Source organism: Mercenaria mercenaria, chromosome 1, assembly GCF_021730395.1.
Source record: "Mercenaria mercenaria strain notata chromosome 1, MADL_Memer_1, whole genome shotgun sequence".
In the NCBI taxonomy this organism is placed as follows: Eukaryota; Metazoa; Mollusca; class Bivalvia; order Venerida; family Veneridae; genus Mercenaria; species Mercenaria mercenaria.
In genome coordinates this window covers 84,046,187-84,063,970 of record NC_069361.1, presented here as the reverse complement: position 1 = coordinate 84,063,970, position 17,784 = coordinate 84,046,187, and the positions used below count along the sequence as shown (strand labels likewise).

Sequence of the window (17,784 nt, the reverse complement as noted above, 5' to 3'; positions counted from 1 at the left end):
AAAATTAACAATAAACAGCAAGTTTTTAGATAGGCCCTCTTATAACTAATACAGATCTAATACAGACCTACAGATTAGCAATTCTCATGAAATGTCTTGACTGGAGTGGCCAACCAAATGGCCAACATATTGACTATGTTGTATACAAATCAAGTGTTTTTCAACAAATTTTGAATAAATTAAAGAAGCTACTTAATCAATTGTAAACTAGTACTAAAAACAATCTGTAATCACTAACCAATTTTTTCAGTAAACTTGTCATACATGTAACTGGCAGCCCTAAGTAAACAAGAGCTGTCAGAGGACAGCAACACTCAACTTCTCAACAGACTTGTCAACTCAATGTATATAAAAGTTGAAAAATGAGCACAATTTGTAAAAATGTGAACAGTTATGGAACTTGTACAATGCATGTCAGCTCATTACAATAGACAAGTGTGTGAAATTTCAATCAATTCACACATGTGGTTACTGAGATACCAGCTTACATACAAAAACTTAACCAAATCAGGGTGCTGGTGCACACGGGTGAGTCCAACAGATCTATCTATTCTTTGAATAGTTGAGTTAAAAATAAGTACTAACAAGAGTACTGCCTGTAGGTGCCATCGCTTGTCTGCAAGTGCTGGACAATATGAGGTAAGAAAAGAGTTGTAGTTCAGATTTTTTAAGTACAAAAAGGGCCATAATTCTGACAAAATGCATGTTAGAGTTATGGTTCTCAGCCTACATAGTCCCTTAGTGTTCAATGTTTAAAGCTGTAGCTCTTACAGGTTTTTAGAAATGGCAGACCTAAACAAAAATTTTAACCAAGAAACTGAAATTTTCAAAGTACAAAAAGGACCACAATTCTGATAAAATGCATATCAGTCATGGTTCTTGGCCTACATGGTCCCCTAATAATTATAAACAAGTATGCAAAGTTTTAAAGCTGTAGCTCTTATAGTTTTTGAAAAATGGTGGACCTAAACAAAAAAATTAACCAACGCCGACAATCAAGTGCCGACAATACCGCGTCTTTTTTTTTTTTAAATCAGACGAGGTAAAAAGCTATTTATACTGATTTACTAAATGAAAGGTTTTTTTCACCAAAATATAAAGGTGAATGGGGAAAAATTATATATATACAGGAAGATGTGGGTCAATACTTTGAAAATTTATTTCATACGTTTGTTTCGAGCACCAAACTGTCCTATGAGCTGATGTCATCTGCTGAGGTTAATGCTGTGTCAGATTGAGAATGAAAAGCTAGAAGAAGATTAAACTTACTGTAGGATATTGGACATTATAGAGTTGACATCAAACATTGTCTCAAGTTCTAGTGATAGCAACAGAGTCCCTGTCCTGAAATGTACGTACATGTATTAATTTTACACACTGGTAGATGAAAAATACATCTCCATACCCTTTTTGGCAAAGCAACAAAAATGAAAACAAGAGCTCTGCCAAGCGGGGCAATATACGCCCTAAGGGTTACATCAGAGGATGGGAGCAAAATTTAAAGAACTTGACTGTTGAAGCCCAAAGGACAGGAACAACAAAGGGAAGGAATTCCAAAAAAAGTTCTAAGTCCACAATAAAATCCTTACCAGGTACAGGTATGTCAAATAACACCTAAAAATTGGAGGTACCATCCATGTAGTACCACATAAAAGTGGTATCTGTTTTTCCCTAAGGCCAATAATAAAAATTTTCAAAATAAGCTATTTAGAGTAAAATAAAAGGGAAGTAATTCAAATTTTTTTTATTGTAAGTGAACAAAAAAGGGATCTGCCAAATAAAATTAACAGCACTGCAATGCAGAGCAACATACACAAAGCAAAGACATATATGACCTTTGACCCCTAAGTGTGACCCTGACCTTGAAGCGAGTCATTCGAAACATGCGCTCTGCATGTCGTCTTGGTGTGGTGAACATTTGTACAAAGTTTCTTTGAAATCCTTCAAGCAGTTCAAGAGTTACAGAGTGGACACGTAACAAACTGATATGACCTTTGACCCCTAAGTGTGACCTTGACCTTGAAACTTGAAACTTGAGAATTTTCTTAAACGCCTATTTCAACACACAAAGCATCTTCAATGGCGTTGTACACTCATGCATTAAAAACAGTAAAAAAAATTCATCAGTATTAACACAAAGTCTTGATTTGCTTCAATGTAATTGCTGTAGTATGAATTTTAGAACAATGAATAGTAGTCTTTGAAGAAGTGAGTTTTCAACTGCTTTTTGAAGATTTTAACTGATTCACTTTGTCTGAGATTTAATGGCAGTTCGTTCCAAAGTTTTGGCCCAATCGTACTGAAGCTTCTGTCACTGAATGTTTTTTTCTTGTTATAAGGGACAACATAGCATCCTACTGATGATTCTGACGAACGTAGTGTACGTTTTGAAATTTTACTAGACAAAAGTTCTATTAGATATTGAGGAGCATTACCAACAAAGCAGTTGTACATATAAGTAAGGATCTTAAAATTGATTCTTGCCTTCACAGGTAGCCAGTGCAAGTCATATAATGCCTGTTTTGAACTATCACGCATCTTACGGTTGAGAACAAGTTTGGCGCACATATTCTGAATACGTTGTAATTTACCTACTTCACAATTAGCAACACCATAAAGAATAACATTACAGTAATCCAAGTGAGAAATTACTAATGACAAAACCAATATTTCAGTGGCTTCTTTGGTTAGGTATTTACGGATACTTTTGATCTTGAAATAATTCAACATTGCAGTTTTACATTTCCTTTTTATATGCTCCTTGAAATTAAGTGTGTCATCTAGAAAAGCGCCTAAGTATCTAACACAACTCTGCACTTTGATTTAATCACTGCATATTTCAATGTCTGTAGTGGAACACTTATTCAACTGTTGGCGACTATCAAACATTACAAATTCTGTTTTAGATGTGTTCATTTTTAGTTTGTTACTGTTCATCCAATCATTAATAACAGTAGCACAATTTTGAAGGTCTTGAATTGCAGTCTTTTCTGTGATGACTGTTGGCTGAAAACGAACGTTCGCAGTATGGTCATCTGCAAATCCAAACACGAAAATAGATGGGGGTACAATGTCAAAGAGCGTTCCGGCATAGGTCAAATAGAGCCAGGGGCCCAAACAACTTCCTTGCGGAACACTACATGTTAGATCACGCTGAGATGATGTTTTATCAACCCTCACACTACAGCTACGAGGTCGTAGGTACGAATCCACCCATTCCAGTGCTTAACCACAAACACCATATTGATTTTTCAGTACGTCAACTAGGATGTCATGATCAACGGTATCAAATGCCGCACTAAGGTCTATAGCTATTAAAGCTGTTACCTCCTGATGTTCCATCCCATCAAGCAAATCGTTCACAAGTCGGAGCAAAGCAGACTCACACAAGTGAAACTGCCTATAAGCAGACTGGTTCTTTGGGAGGAGGTTATGCTTATTGACATGATGATTTAGTCTATAAAGTGCTGCTTTTTCAATTAATTTTGATAAGAATGACAAGTTGCTGACAGGGCGATAATTGGCAAATTTCAGTTCAAGGCCAGACTTTTTCAAAAGTGGTCTGACAGTCGCCTGTTTCCATTTTATCGGAAACACTCCTTGTGTCAAGGAAAGATTCACAAGCCTAGTGATTGAAGGCAACAGCTCATTATGGAATGACATTAAAACATTCGAAGGGAGAATGTCAAGTTCTGATGATTTTGTTTGTAATTGATTGATAAGTTTTCTAACTTCCTCATTTGTGAGTTCTTCAAAGTTTTCAAAAGTTGGCACATTTTTCACAACCGGACTGAAGTGTTCAAAATCTTTCAAAGACTCTCGTATTTTCTCTATTTTATCCATAAAATAATCAGCAAACTTATCAGCTAAGTTACTACCGTCCTCCACAGTTGGCATGGGGTTCTCAGACTTGCTTCCAGTTAAGTCTTTTACAAAGCGGTAGAGTTTCTTTGAGTCTCCCTTGGACTCGAGTACTTTCTGGCTTATAGTTAACTCCTTTTCTCGTTTTAGAGCATAGCGATAGTTATTTAGGTCTGCTTTGAAAGTTTCATAGTCTTTGGGTTGGCGGTATTTTCTCCACAATTTCTCAGATCTACGGACCAGTCGTTTCATGGAATGAATATCCTCAGTGAACCAGGGTTTTGAAGCTCTATAAATTTGCATTTTTTCTTTTTTCGGAGCATGTTTATCAAGAAGTATATTAATTTCATCTTCAAATTGCTGTACGTACTGATCGACGGATTCGCTACAAATGGACATATCTCCAAGATCCTTAGCAAACTCAGATTCATCCATGTCTTTAAAGTTCCGAAAAACAACAGATTTGCTGACAATATTTTCCTTTCTCACCTTAGTTAAGATTTTGACAGCACAATGGTCGGACAAAAAAGGACCCGGTTCACATGAAAGAATGTCAATGCCATTGGCAACTTCGGTGATTACTAGGTCAAGACTGTGACCGTGGACATGGGAGGGAAAATCTACATGCTGCGTCAAACCAAGAGCAAATAATGAATTTTTGAATTCCGCTATAGCATTACTATCATCCTGAATATGTAGGTTAAAATCACCCATGAACATGAGATTGGAATACTTTGGAACCACATCTTCTACATACTGGAAAAAGTCTGCCACAAACTGGTTGGTCATAGCCAACGCAGGAGGCCTATATATACCCACACAGTGCATGGTGATATTTTTGAAAATAAGTTGCCATAGTCCGTACTCAAAACTTTGAGTCACACCGGTTGACATTCTACGCATGTTAATACCACTTCGACAAGTCAATGCAACACCCCCGCCAACCCTGTTTCTACGGTTTGATACACTAATTTTATAACCATTTTGGTTAAGGTCTGAGGATTCAAATTGGTGTCATTTCTCATCTGAATACCAAGTTTCTGTTAATATTGCAAAGTCAATATTTTCTTCGCGGAGCAATTGTCCAACAAGCACATCTTTCCTGATTAAAGACCGGCAATTTAAAGTCATACATATAACATTCTGTTTATAACTGCCTAAGGTGTTACAACGTTTTGGATACACAAGATTATTTAGATTTACACCATTTTGTTTCTTAGTCCTTGGGCGACCTGCTTTTTTCCTTCTAAAGTTCAATATCCCCAGGCTTTTTAATCTAGTCAATACATTCTGATCAGGTTTAATCCATTGTCTAGGCACTGAAGAAAATCTCACCAATTGGTCAACACTATACTTTATAACGGTAAATGTGTGATTTGGATCATCCATTATGATCACTGAGATGGAGTTCACAAAATTTAGGTCACTATGAATCCTATGAAATCCTTTGTTATGAATTGATTGATTCAAAAACACAAATGCAATAGTAACTCCAAAAATTAAATTCATCTGCATGATTAGTATATATTCATAATTATTTCTGCCAAAAATCCAGTTTCTGTGAACAGTATAAATCACTTAAAATCCAATTTTATTGAGAGCCTCAAATTAAGCTGCCTAACACCAGGCGCCACCTATACAAGTAAAAACCTTGAAGCGAGACATCCAAAATATACGCTCTGCATGTCGTCTCGGTGTGGTGAACATTTGTGTCAAGTTTCTTTGAAATCCTTCAAGGGGTTCAAGAGTTACAGAGCGGACATGAAATTGCTAACGGACGGACACCGAGGGTATAACATAATAAGTCCCTTCGGGCGTATAAAAATAATGCAAGAAAATGGCAACAAGAAAAAAACATTTTTGAATCTGTCTTCAGACAGAGCTGAGAAGGAAACAAAAAAAAGTCAGCAATGCATAATTCAAACTGTCTAAATTATGCAATAATCCGCACTGGATTTGTATAAAGTTACACCAGAGACCTACCAAATGCCAAAATTCAATATAATTTGGGACAATATCAAAATGCCACTTGAAGGTAAAACATGGTTGATATAAATGTATGTGGATATAAATTTTGGAATGTTAAAATGTCAGAAAAGTGAGATTTACCTGTATGTATGTACACTGTTTTCAATTCCAGCCTTCTTACAATCTGTAACATCTTTATTTATCTTCTCAGTACAGTTACACTGAAATAAACACAAAATAATCACAAATATTTAGTACATGCAATACTCACTAAAAAACAATAAATTGTTAAGATAGCCTGAAGTTTCTTTCCTTTATAACTTTATCATGTTTTTTAAAAATTATTTTGGTCCGTTTAAGCAAATGAAGTCTTGGAAAGGAAATGAGAGGAAGTAAACTTATTATCTTTTTATTAGAATTACTTGACAATCAATGATCAGAGAGGTTTAAAACTTCCCTGAAAATCTATTAACAACTTTTCATGTAAACAAGGGACAAATGCAAATCTTTGTTATTTCTACACCAGTTTCTCAAATAGGTTCAAATCAACTGACTAACTCCCTAGCATGAATTCCCTCAAAATTTTTTATTCCCACTTGAAGAATGGAATAGATAGGTCAATGTAACTGTCAACCATGTATTAAACAGCTAGTAAAGGGAGTGGCTGCTTAAGGCAGGTGGATGCTTAATCCAGGTTGAAATTCAAACAAAATGAAGTAAGCTGACTGACTGCTTAAAGGTGGTTAATCAGATTTTGGTCAACTTTCAGATTTTTTAAAAACTTTACCAACTGATAATTTACACTTATTTGTGTTTATCAAGTTCTTAATACACATCAGATTTTCACTGGAAGAATTTTTAAACTATGATTTTCCTATCCTGGTTGCCCAACCAAGATAGCGTTATTTTAGCATAAGTATAAATTTAATAAACATACATTGCCTAAGGAATGTTATGAATATAAGCACTACTGTATTAAGAGTTGTAAAAGATTTGCATTGACAAGAACATATTTTGCCAAATTCATTAGAAATGCAAGTTTATAAAATTATTATTACCTCCCTTTGTCTATCTTGGTTGCGCAACCCAGATAGATTTAAAATAAATCAATTCCAAAGCTACACTTTGTTTCAAAACTTGCCTTTTGTTTCAGGTAGTTGTAATATTCCAATATATATCAAATGCAAATGTAAAACTAGAAATTACATTGAAATTAAAAGAAATAATCCACTTTTTAAACACTTTTGTTTCAAAGGGAGATAATTACAAAATTTCTTAAGAAGTAATAAATCATACATTTCCAATAGGTATCTAACTTTATGTAATGGGTCTTTTTGTTCCTTAAATAAATCTCTAACAGAATATATAAATATTAAATAGTGTCAGAAAATGTTCCTCAAATGTGATTGACCACCTTTAAGACAAGTGGCTGCTTAAAGGCTCATAATGCCCTTATTTAAAATGTGGCTGCCACATTTTTCGTTATTAACATAAAAATATGTAAATTACTTATTAAAGCCTATGTATGATAATTATTTTCTAAAATGTTTGAATATCGATGAATATAGTAGAAGGTTGTCTTTGATTACCTCCCTTTGTAGCTCAAACTGTACAGTCTCATGTGCAGTATTAAAAGTAACACTTTTCTATCCAAATAATTTTGCATAACATCTATTTGAACAGCTGTTGTATCACTTTTTAACACCTTATGGAACTTTAATACAGGTAGCTGCTAAGGCAAATTTAACTATACTTACAAATCCTGTTTGGACACCATACAATTCCAGAAACTCTGCTGATTTTTCAAGCTCTCTGATGAAAAATTTCAGAAACTTTACATCTGAAAAAACAAAACAAAAAAAAACCCGGTGTAACATGTGAAATAATATACTCTGTATATTTCATTTAAACCGAATTAAAACAAGAGCTGTCCATAAGACAGCCAATGCTTGACTTTTCGAATTGTTGTCCCAGATACAGGAATATTACCCTAAATGTTAAAACATCTATGGAGTATCAATTCAATAATTGCATTAGTTTTTGAGATAGTAACATGCATGCAAAACTTTAACCAGAAGTTGTTAAGTTCAAAAGGGGAAATAATTTTTTCCCTAAAGACACATGTGAAGTTTCAGATCAATAACTGCATTAGGTTTGGAGATAGTATCTTGCATGCAAAACTTTAACCAACATTTGTAACTTGCATGCAAGACTTTAACCAAGATTTTCTAAGTCCAAAAGGGGGCATAATTTGGCCAAAATACATGTCAGAGTTATGAGACTTAGACCCAGGGAGGTAAGTAATTGACCTAGAAAAAGAAAATATAAGTTTCAAAGCTATATGCCTTTAAATGATTGCTTTATGTACTTGCATGCAAACTTCAATCAAGGTGTGACGCTAATCCCCGATGCCAGAGTGAGTAGAATAGCTCCGATTATTCTTAACAATTACACATGCTTAGTACACAGTGAGTTGGGAACTTCTTTTGTCTACAGTGATTACATCGGTTTGATTCAATACAAATCACAAAATGTGTAAACTTCAAAATTCTTAACCTTCATAATTATGCATCAGAATAAAAAAAGCCGTAACATATAACTGAAAAGATTGCGATGTACAAGTCTGCTTCTTAGGGGAAAAAGGAATTTGAATAACGAAAGTGCATTGCAAACTAGCATTTTATGACTGAGTACCGGATCAATTGATGGTTCATATTGTACATCATGAAATAATATACTACAATAGTACTGAAAAATATTTGATGCCAAGGTATACCTTTCTTTTAATAGCTGATGACTCGTTCTTGATTATTTTGTAAGAATTTACCTTTCTGGCAATAGCAGATGACACATACTTAATTACTTTATAAGAATTACCTTTCTTGTAAAAGTAGATGACCCGTACTTGATTACTCTGTAAGAATTTCTTCACAGTGTTCTGACCTTGTAGCTGAAGTATTTTACTTGTTGTGAAGTCTACTTTTAGAGTGTGGCATAAAGTGCAGGCAACACATAACAAGAAAATCACCTTCATCATTGCCTGTCGATGAAAAAAAGAACCATTTATACATAAAGATTTAAACATACAGATTCCTTAAACAATCATTTGACCATATTTTATTTGTATTTCTATATGCTGTATTGTTAACTGATTGTTTTGAGTGAACTCAATACATACATAATCTCATATTCTGTAATTCTGCAATTCTTGGATCTGTTTACTTAAAACATCCATCTGTCATTTACATGTCTAGGATTACATAGACTAAATATTATTATTGACATCACCATACCACATTTACACAGTACACATTTATATGTATATATAGAACCTATATATACATGTTCAAAAGCGCCTTACAGGCATGAACACACTAAATAGCTGGCCTTCTTTATTTTGTATAAAATTGACGAATTTGATTATTTTCAATGGCTGCAACACATATAAGGACCCGTTTTAAATGGCTGTAACTTACATTTTCTTGAAAAATATTGTCATTGTTGAGTAAAAATCAAAAGAAAAGTTGGGGTCATGTTTGATGCAAGAAAAATATTTTCAGTCAAACACAGACTGCAAAACCAGCCACATGTAAAAAAGGATCCCAAATTGTAGTGGTGGTGTATGACCCAATATTCCATGACAAATTCTGTCATGCTATCATTTCAATGAAAACAAAAATGCCCCCTGAATGTCAAGCATAGATCTGTCATCTGATTTCAGCGAAAAAATTGCTAAGAAAATAAGGAAAATACCTCTACAGAGCAAAATACTGAGAACCATTTGCCATTATGCGACTACCTTTTTTTCTCATCATTTTCCTATTTAGTGTCTGTATATACAGTAGTCACTATACCTTACAGAATAATTCCAAAAATATAAATGATTATGAATTGAGAAACAAGAGGGTCATGATGACCCTGGATCACTCACCTGAGTAATATGAGCTACATGTTCAAATGTCAAACTGATGATTTTTAGAAATTTTCTGGAAGATTTTCTGATGTACAATCAAGTAACCCCTGGGGTGGGGTCAATTTTACCCCGGGGGTCATAATTTGAACAAAGTTTGTAGAAGTCTACTAGGCAATGTTACATATCAAATATCTAAGATCTAGGCCTTCTGGTTTATTTTTAGCAAATTTATGAAGATTTCCCTATGTACAATCAAGTAACCCCTGGGGCTGGGTCAATTTGACCCTGGGGGGTCAAGATTTGAACAAATTTTGTAGAGGTCTACTAGGCAATGCTAGATGTCAAATATCTAAGCTCTAGGCCTTCTGGTTTATTTTTAGAAAATTTTGAAGATTTTTCTATGTACAATCAAGTAACCCCCTGGGGTGGGGTCAATTTGACCCCGGGGATCACGATTTGAACAAATTTTGTAGAAATCTACTAGGCAATGCTACATGTCAAATATCTAAGATCTAGGCCTTCTGGTTTATTTTTAGAAAATTTTTGAAGATTTTCCTATATAAAATCAAGTGACCCCTGGTACGGGGTCAATTTTGAACCCGTGGGTCACGATTTGAACAAATTTTGTAGAGGTCCACTAAGCAATGCTACATGTGAAATATCTAAGATCTAGGCCTTCCTGTTTATTTTTAGAAATTTTTTGAAGATTTTCCTATATAAAATCAAGTGACCCCTGGTACGGGGTCAATTTTGAACCCGGGGGTCACAATTTGAACAAATTTTGTAGAGGTACGCTAGGCAATGCTACATGTGAAATATCTAAGCTCTAGGCCTTCTGGTTTATTTTTTAAATTTTTTTGAAGATTTTCCTATAGAAATCTATGTAAAATCAAGTGACCCCTGGGGTCATGATTTGAACAACTTTAGTAGAAGTCCACTAGGAAATGCAACATGTCAAATATCTAAGCTCTAGGGCTTCTGGTTTTTGAGAAGAAGATTTTTTAAGATTTTCCTATGTAAAATAAAGTGACCCCTGGGACGGGGTCAATTTTGACCTGGGGTCATGATTTGAACAAATTTGGTAGGGGTCCACTAGGCAATGCTACACACCAAATATCTAAGCTCTAGGGCTTCTGGTTTTTGGGAAGAAGATTTTTTAAGTTTTTCCTTTCGGTTGCAACCAGAGTTCTGCATTGAATTCAATTCTTTGAATAACTTTTGTAGAGCTTCACCCAAAGAACATTCCTGTGAAGTTTGGATGAAATTGGCCTAGCGGTTTATGAGGAGATGTCGTTTAAAGTAAAAGTTTACAGACGGATGGCGGACGGTGAAGATACAGTCATAAATGTGGCATCTAGAGTGTTAACAAGCTTTTCCTTTGATTTGACCTAGTGACCTAGTTTTTGACCCACCTGACACAGATTTGAACTTGACCTATAGATAATCAAGATTAACATACAAACCAAGTTTCATTAAGATATGGTCATAAATGTGACCTCTACAGTGTAAACTAGCTTTTCCTTTGATTTGACCTGGTGACCTAGTTTTTGACACCACCTGACCCAGATTCAAACTGAAACTATAGATCATCAAGATTAATATTCTGACCAAGTTTCATGAAGATACAGTCATAAATCTGGCCTCTACGGTGTTAACAAGCTTTTCCTTTGATTTGACCTGGTGACATATTTTTTGATCCCGTTTGACCCAAGATCAATTTCATCCAAGACTTTATTGAGGATAACATTCTGACCAAGTTTCATTAAGATTGGGCCCAAATTGTAACCTCTAGGATGTTATCAAGCTTTTCCTTTGATTTGACCTAGTGACCTAGTTTTTGACCCCACCTGACACAGATTTGAACTTGACCTATAGATAATCAAGATTAACAACAGACCATGTTCATTAAGATATGGTCATAAATGTGGCCTCTACAGTGTAAACTAGCTTTTCCTTTGATTTGACCTGGTGACCTAGTTTTTGATCCTACATGACCCAGATTCAAAAAGAATATTGAGATCATTAAGATTAACATTCTGACAAAGTTTCATGAAGATACAGTCATAAATGTGGCCTCTAGAGAGTTTACTAGCTTTTCCTTTGATTTGAACTAGTGACCTAGTTTTTGACACCACCTGACCCAGATTCAAACTGAACCTATAGATCATCAAGATTAATATTCTGACCAAGTTTCATGAAGATATAGTCATAAATCTGGCCTCTACAGTGTTAACAAGCTTTTCCTTTGATTTGACCTGGTGACCTATTTTTTGACCCCGTTTGACCCAAGATCAATTTCATCCAAGATTTTATTGAGGATAACATTCTGACCAAGTTTCATTAAGATTGGGCCCAAATTGTAACCTCTAGGATGTTATCAAGCTTTTCCTTTGATTTGACCTAGTGACCTAGTTTTTGACCCCACCTGACACAGATTTGAACTTGACCTATAGATAATCAAGATTAACAACAGACCATGTTTCATTAAGATATGGTCATAAATGTGGCCTCTACAGTGTAAACTAGCTTTTCCTTTGATTTGACCTGGTGACCTAGTTTTTGACCCTACATGACCCAGATTCAAACTGGACCTTGAGATCACAGGGCTTCCATTAAGATTCAATTTCATGGAGTCAGGACTGCCTAACATTAAGATTTTGGAGTCCCTCTTAAATTTTCTTGGAGTCCTAGGTAGTATCACTTCGTACAATGACCTTCAATATCATCATCATCATCATTACTATCATCATCATATCTAACTGGTTCAGAACAATGTGTAAAGTAATAGAATTTAGAGAAAAGGACCACTAGAATGATTAGAAAATATTTTATTTTACAAAAAAAAATATTTTATTGTTTCATTATACGTATAGCAACAGTCAGCATTTTTATTAAAATCAACAGACCTACTGTTGTTCAGCTACATAATGAAAATCCACTTTAAAAAATCTTAAGTACATTTTACTTGGAGTAGAATTATGTCAAATTACGTCATTCACCTGGCAATACCCAACCAGTTAACTTTCATTCCACATCAAAGAAAATCAGTAAAGGAAAATTTTGCCAACGTTTAGCTGCCATGTTTGTTTCAGGCTATTCATCAAAATGTGTCAGAGATGTCAGTTCTTAATAGAAGACAAACTGAATGGGCTTTTTTTGGTTTTTTTTTTTTTTTTCCTAGAAAAAAAAATAGTGTGAAAGTAGGATTTATCATTTACGAAAATCCAAAGTAAGTAGCAAATTTATTACCAATCGGAAAAAAATGTTTTAATTTAAACTGTATGTGAAATGTCATTTGCTAGAAGAATATAGTTACTTGCCGAGGTTTTTTGTGCTGAAATTATCGATAAATTTTCCACAATTAGTTACTTTGTCTTCCGACTTCGAAGCTTGTTTCATCAACTTAATCCGAGCCAAATGCATTTAATGTTTTATTGTCGGCAATTAATAGCGCCTTCTAAACATGTCAACTGATCTGGATTTATAACGGTTTACATTTACAGACGGTCTCTATGATCAGTCTATCAAACACGATGCTTTCACACTAGTCTCACACTTCAAACAATTCCGGCAGTTTTTACGAAGCTGTCAATCAAGAGTTAAACCACTTTGATTAGTTACGGGGTGGAGCTAATCACGTCATTCGAGTGAAGTTACGTCACGGTGTATTGATTTTGTCGTCTGCTGAAAATATGGGAAGTCCTTTGTACGCCTCTGACACTGTGTACTGGCGTACGGATCATAATTTTTGGCGTATTTTACGCCGGGACGCCGCTTAATGGAAGCCCTGAGATCATTAAGATTAACATTCTGACCAAGTTTCATGAAGATACAGTCATAAAAGTGGCCTCTAGAGTGTTAACTAGCTTTTCCTTTGATCTGACCTAGTGACCTAGTTTTTGATCCCACCTGACCCAGATTTGAAATTGACCTATAGATCATCAAGATTAACATTCTGACAAAGTTTCATGAAGATAGTCATAAATCTGGCCTCTACAGTGTTAACAAGCTTTTCCTTTGATTTGACCTGGTGACCAGGCTTGTCTAAAGGTACGGATCTTGGGATTTTTCTAGAGCTCTAAAAAGGGCAGGGTGCTGCTAAAAAGGGGCAGGGTGCATTTTGCGCGTTGCGCACCTTTGTCTACAAAAATCAAAAGGTATATTTCCGTCGTTTTGGGTTATAAATGTTTATTTTGTAAGTTACTACATTGTACATTTAGGTTGTGCAATAAAATCTTTATGCTGAACGTAACATTTTATTTCTTATAAAAAATACTTGCAAGACAAAAATAATGAATGCAAATAACAAAACAAACAGTATGTATTTATCAATGATAAGCATGTTATATAAACAAACAGGAATAATGTTTTTTCTTCAAAATTCATTGCAAGTTTCTTCTAGTGCAAATCTGAATACATTTTCCAATAAATGTCATTATACATTCGTCATATAACTGAACATACCGTTGATACTTGTGTAAAATGCGCAGATTTTTTACCCCCAGGACCACCCCCGAATCCTGAGTATGTAGTATACACATGTATAGACGATTTTCCAACTTCAAAATAATTTTATTTACGATTTTCGACATTTCGGTAAATGGAAACTACTCTCCGCGCTAACTGTCTATGCTAAAATCTAAGATTGCCATTACTATCCGTAAATGATCGAGTATTTTTTTCGTTGTTCTTTGTTTTTTTTTTGCTTGAACAATATCTCTCTAATTGTTGTTTGTTACGCTTCAGTTGGTCATCGTCTTTTAATCCGTTACTATGCATACACGCTTTTGGCAAATACACAGCACCTGTGTGTAGTCTGCGATTGTCATATCTGCATATTGTCTGACAGTTTTTTGGGACGTCTGCTATTTTGACAAATGATTGGCTGGTAGTTCAAAGGGGTGCCCTTTCAAAGGGCAAAAGGGCGCTGAAGAAAGGCAAAAGGGCGGCGCTAAAAATGGGCAGGGCATGGCGCCCTGCTATTCCGCTCTAAAATCCCTAGGATCCGTACCCCTAGACACTTCCATCGTAAAAACTGTTTGTTACAATCATTCATTTTTTTTCTCTCAGTAACAAGAATAAATGACAAGAAAAATGAAAATATGAAAATTAAACATACTCACAAATAATATATAAACATATATTTTCTTTTGCCGACAGTTCTTTGCGAAAAGAAATCCGCAGCTGTTAGAAGTTACCCGAAAATTACAGATATCCGAATCATAGACTACTTACCAATTTGCCTGCGGTTATCGGGAAATCCAATTAAATTTAAAACCTGCCGTGCTTACAGTTAGTTGTGTTATACTTATATTACACGGATATCACTATAAAAAACGTTACAAAGTAGTTATCTTGGAGAAATTCATGTCCAAATGTCAGGTAATTTATTTTGCATCCTGGTTACGTTCAATTTAAAAGCTGATAAATTTGCTTGGGCTGTAAACCACTATATTTTACATGTTCGATTTAAGGCTGAACACCACTAAATCCGGCTGTTCTTTATTTCATATAAAATCAACTTCATAACGCTTTTTTGACATTTTCTAGCATATCAAATTTTCAGAGACTTATATTTCCATAAAGAACTAGATCGCTACTTTAGAAAAACAAAAAGAAAAGTGGGTGTTAACTTTTATATAAGAAAACTACAGTTCGTTAAATACAACCCGCTGAATTTACTACTTTTCGCTTCCTTCAATTTCTCTTTTTGAGACATTAAATTCTTACGCTGCCGTATTTACCTGGCATGCGATAGGAACATGCCGATTTCGATAGAATGCAAAGTGATACATACTGAAATGCGGTAGGGTAAAAGTAAGTACGTTGCTGTTGAGAAATGGCACTAGGAAAGGAAAAAAAAGATTAGCACTATTTATATTTGGACTACTAGACCAGCGGAGGCTTACATTCTATTTGGTAGTGATCAGCCTTAAATAATAGTAGCCCTGATTCATTTTTGGTTGCGGAGTTTATCCCGCTAGCAAAGTTAAGTGTATTTCTGACAATCATGTAGCATCTTTATTTGATTCCAAATCACATCCAAAGGAATTTGTTCATGTGCTACACAAAGTAGTCCCATTCATGAACAATGCGGATGAATTATCAATGATCAAGCAGTTCTTATTCATCCTCTATCCATTCACACTGGCCATTTAGATTATACAAGATCTGTCAATGATAAGGTATTCCAGCCCATGGTTACATCACTGACTTCCAGCTGTTCATGTAAGGTCAGGCAGAGTTTATCTTAGATATGAGGCACATTAGTATTTGTTTCTTATACATGTATATTTATAGATTGGCATTTAAAATGAAAATAACTCTAGCAACTCAGATCTTGTCTGGCCCATAACTTTGACATGTATTGAGGAATCTTGTTTATATTTGGCATAAATGTTTAACTCAAGGAGAGAGTATCATGTGCAAAACCAAGTTCCTATCTCAAAGGTCAAGGTCACAGTTAGGGGTCAAAGGATATTTTAGAGCTTGTCAAGGCCATAACTTTGGGAAGTATGGAGCAATCTTTTTTTTTCTTTGGCGAACATGTCCAACTCTATGAGACAGAGTGGCGTGCGCAAACCTCAGTTCCCTTTCTCAAAGGTCAAGGTCACACTTTGGGTCAAACGTCATTTTAGAGCTTGTCTGGGCTGTAACTTTGCCATGCGTAAAGCAAATTTTTTTTTATTTGGCGTAAATGTTTGCCTCAATGAGACAGAGTCGAGTGCAACTCCCAGACCCCTACCTCAAAGGTCAAGGTCATACTTAGAGGTCAAAACTTGGTGCTGTTAGTCTTTTTGACACCTGTTGGGCTCAACGTGATGCCTGTGAGCATCTAGTTACCTCTAGCAACCCCTAAAAGGGGCCAAAATATTGCTACAGAACAAATTTTCTGAAGATCCATAGAGCAGTTTAAGAGAAATTGTTTAAAAGTTTTTTTTTCTATTTTTAGTTCATAAGAAGAAGTCTTTACAAGGTTTTTCTATTTTAAGCTCCAGCTGCCCTGAAATGGACCGGGTGCCCCCACTTGAACAAATATTTGGAGAGGATCTTATAATGATGCTATAGTCCAAGTTTAATGAAGATCCATCATCGTTTAAAAGTTTTTCTAATTTTAGGTCTAGCGGCCTCTAAAATGGGTCAAGCGGAACATTTGAACAAACTTGAGAGAGGACCTTGTCAGTGAGCTACAAGCAAAGTTTGGGGTGATTCTTACCAAAAGATTTACAGAAGATATTTATGTAAATTGTGGATGATGAACAAAGTATGCTACCTATACTAAAGCTCACCCTAAACCTGTGGTTTAGGTGGGCTAAATATATCTTGAAGTTGAAGTTTTGTGAAATGTATAGAAAGACGAGGTCCACAGAAATGAGAAAATCTCAGAAAATCATAATTACTAGTACTTGACCTCTATCTTGCAGAGAGTAAGTTTTGTGTTTGAATGCTATCATGGTTTGCTGATAGTTGAATATTTATGGTTTTTGTTGAAACAAGAGGGCCATGAAGGCCCTGTATCGCTCACCTGACTCAAATTAATACAGAACATGTGTACATGATTTCTTGGTAGAGGACCTCTAAACAATGCTATATGTCAACTATCTATTAAGCTTTAGGCCCTGAGGTTTTAGACAAGAGAAAAGTGATTCTATGGGTGGGGCCAGGGGCATGATTGAACAAACTTGGTAGGGGACCACTACCGGTACACAATGTTAAAAGCCAAATATCTAAGCTCACAGACTAGAGGTTTTAGACAAGAAGATTTTTTTTTAATTTTCCAATATAAATCTATGTAAATAAATTAACCCTTGGATGGAGCCAATTCTGACCTCAGAGACATGATTTGTATAAACTTGGCAGAGGACCATTACACAAAGCTACATGCCAAATATCTAAGTTGTAGAAATATTTAAAAGACAATGATGATGATGATGATGATGATGATACATTTCTTTAGAGACAAACCGTTAGTATATTTTTTAATGTAATAGTGTGACTGAATGCACATGGGAACATTTTTTTGGGGGAAAAATCAAAACATA

The 17,784-nt window shown here is 35.1% G+C and overlaps 1 protein-coding gene across 1 annotated transcript in view; it reads right to left on the bottom strand.

Moving 5' to 3' along the window:
• LOC128559887 (thioredoxin domain-containing protein 16-like) overlaps positions 1-15,166 on the bottom strand; it is a 30,038-nt gene extending 14,872 nt beyond the window's left edge. The window contains exons 1-5 of the mRNA XM_053552809.1: positions 14,978-15,166; positions 8,707-8,869; positions 7,587-7,669; positions 5,971-6,050; positions 1,270-1,344 (exon numbers count right to left, since the gene is read on the bottom strand). Coding sequence (XP_053408784.1) covers positions 1,270-1,344; positions 5,971-6,050; positions 7,587-7,669; positions 8,707-8,866 — 398 coding nt within the window. The 5' untranslated portion in view covers positions 8,867-8,869; positions 14,978-15,166. The remainder of the gene's footprint in view (positions 1-1,269; positions 1,345-5,970; positions 6,051-7,586; positions 7,670-8,706; positions 8,870-14,977) is intronic.
• Positions 15,167-17,784: the final 2,618 nt, after the last annotated feature.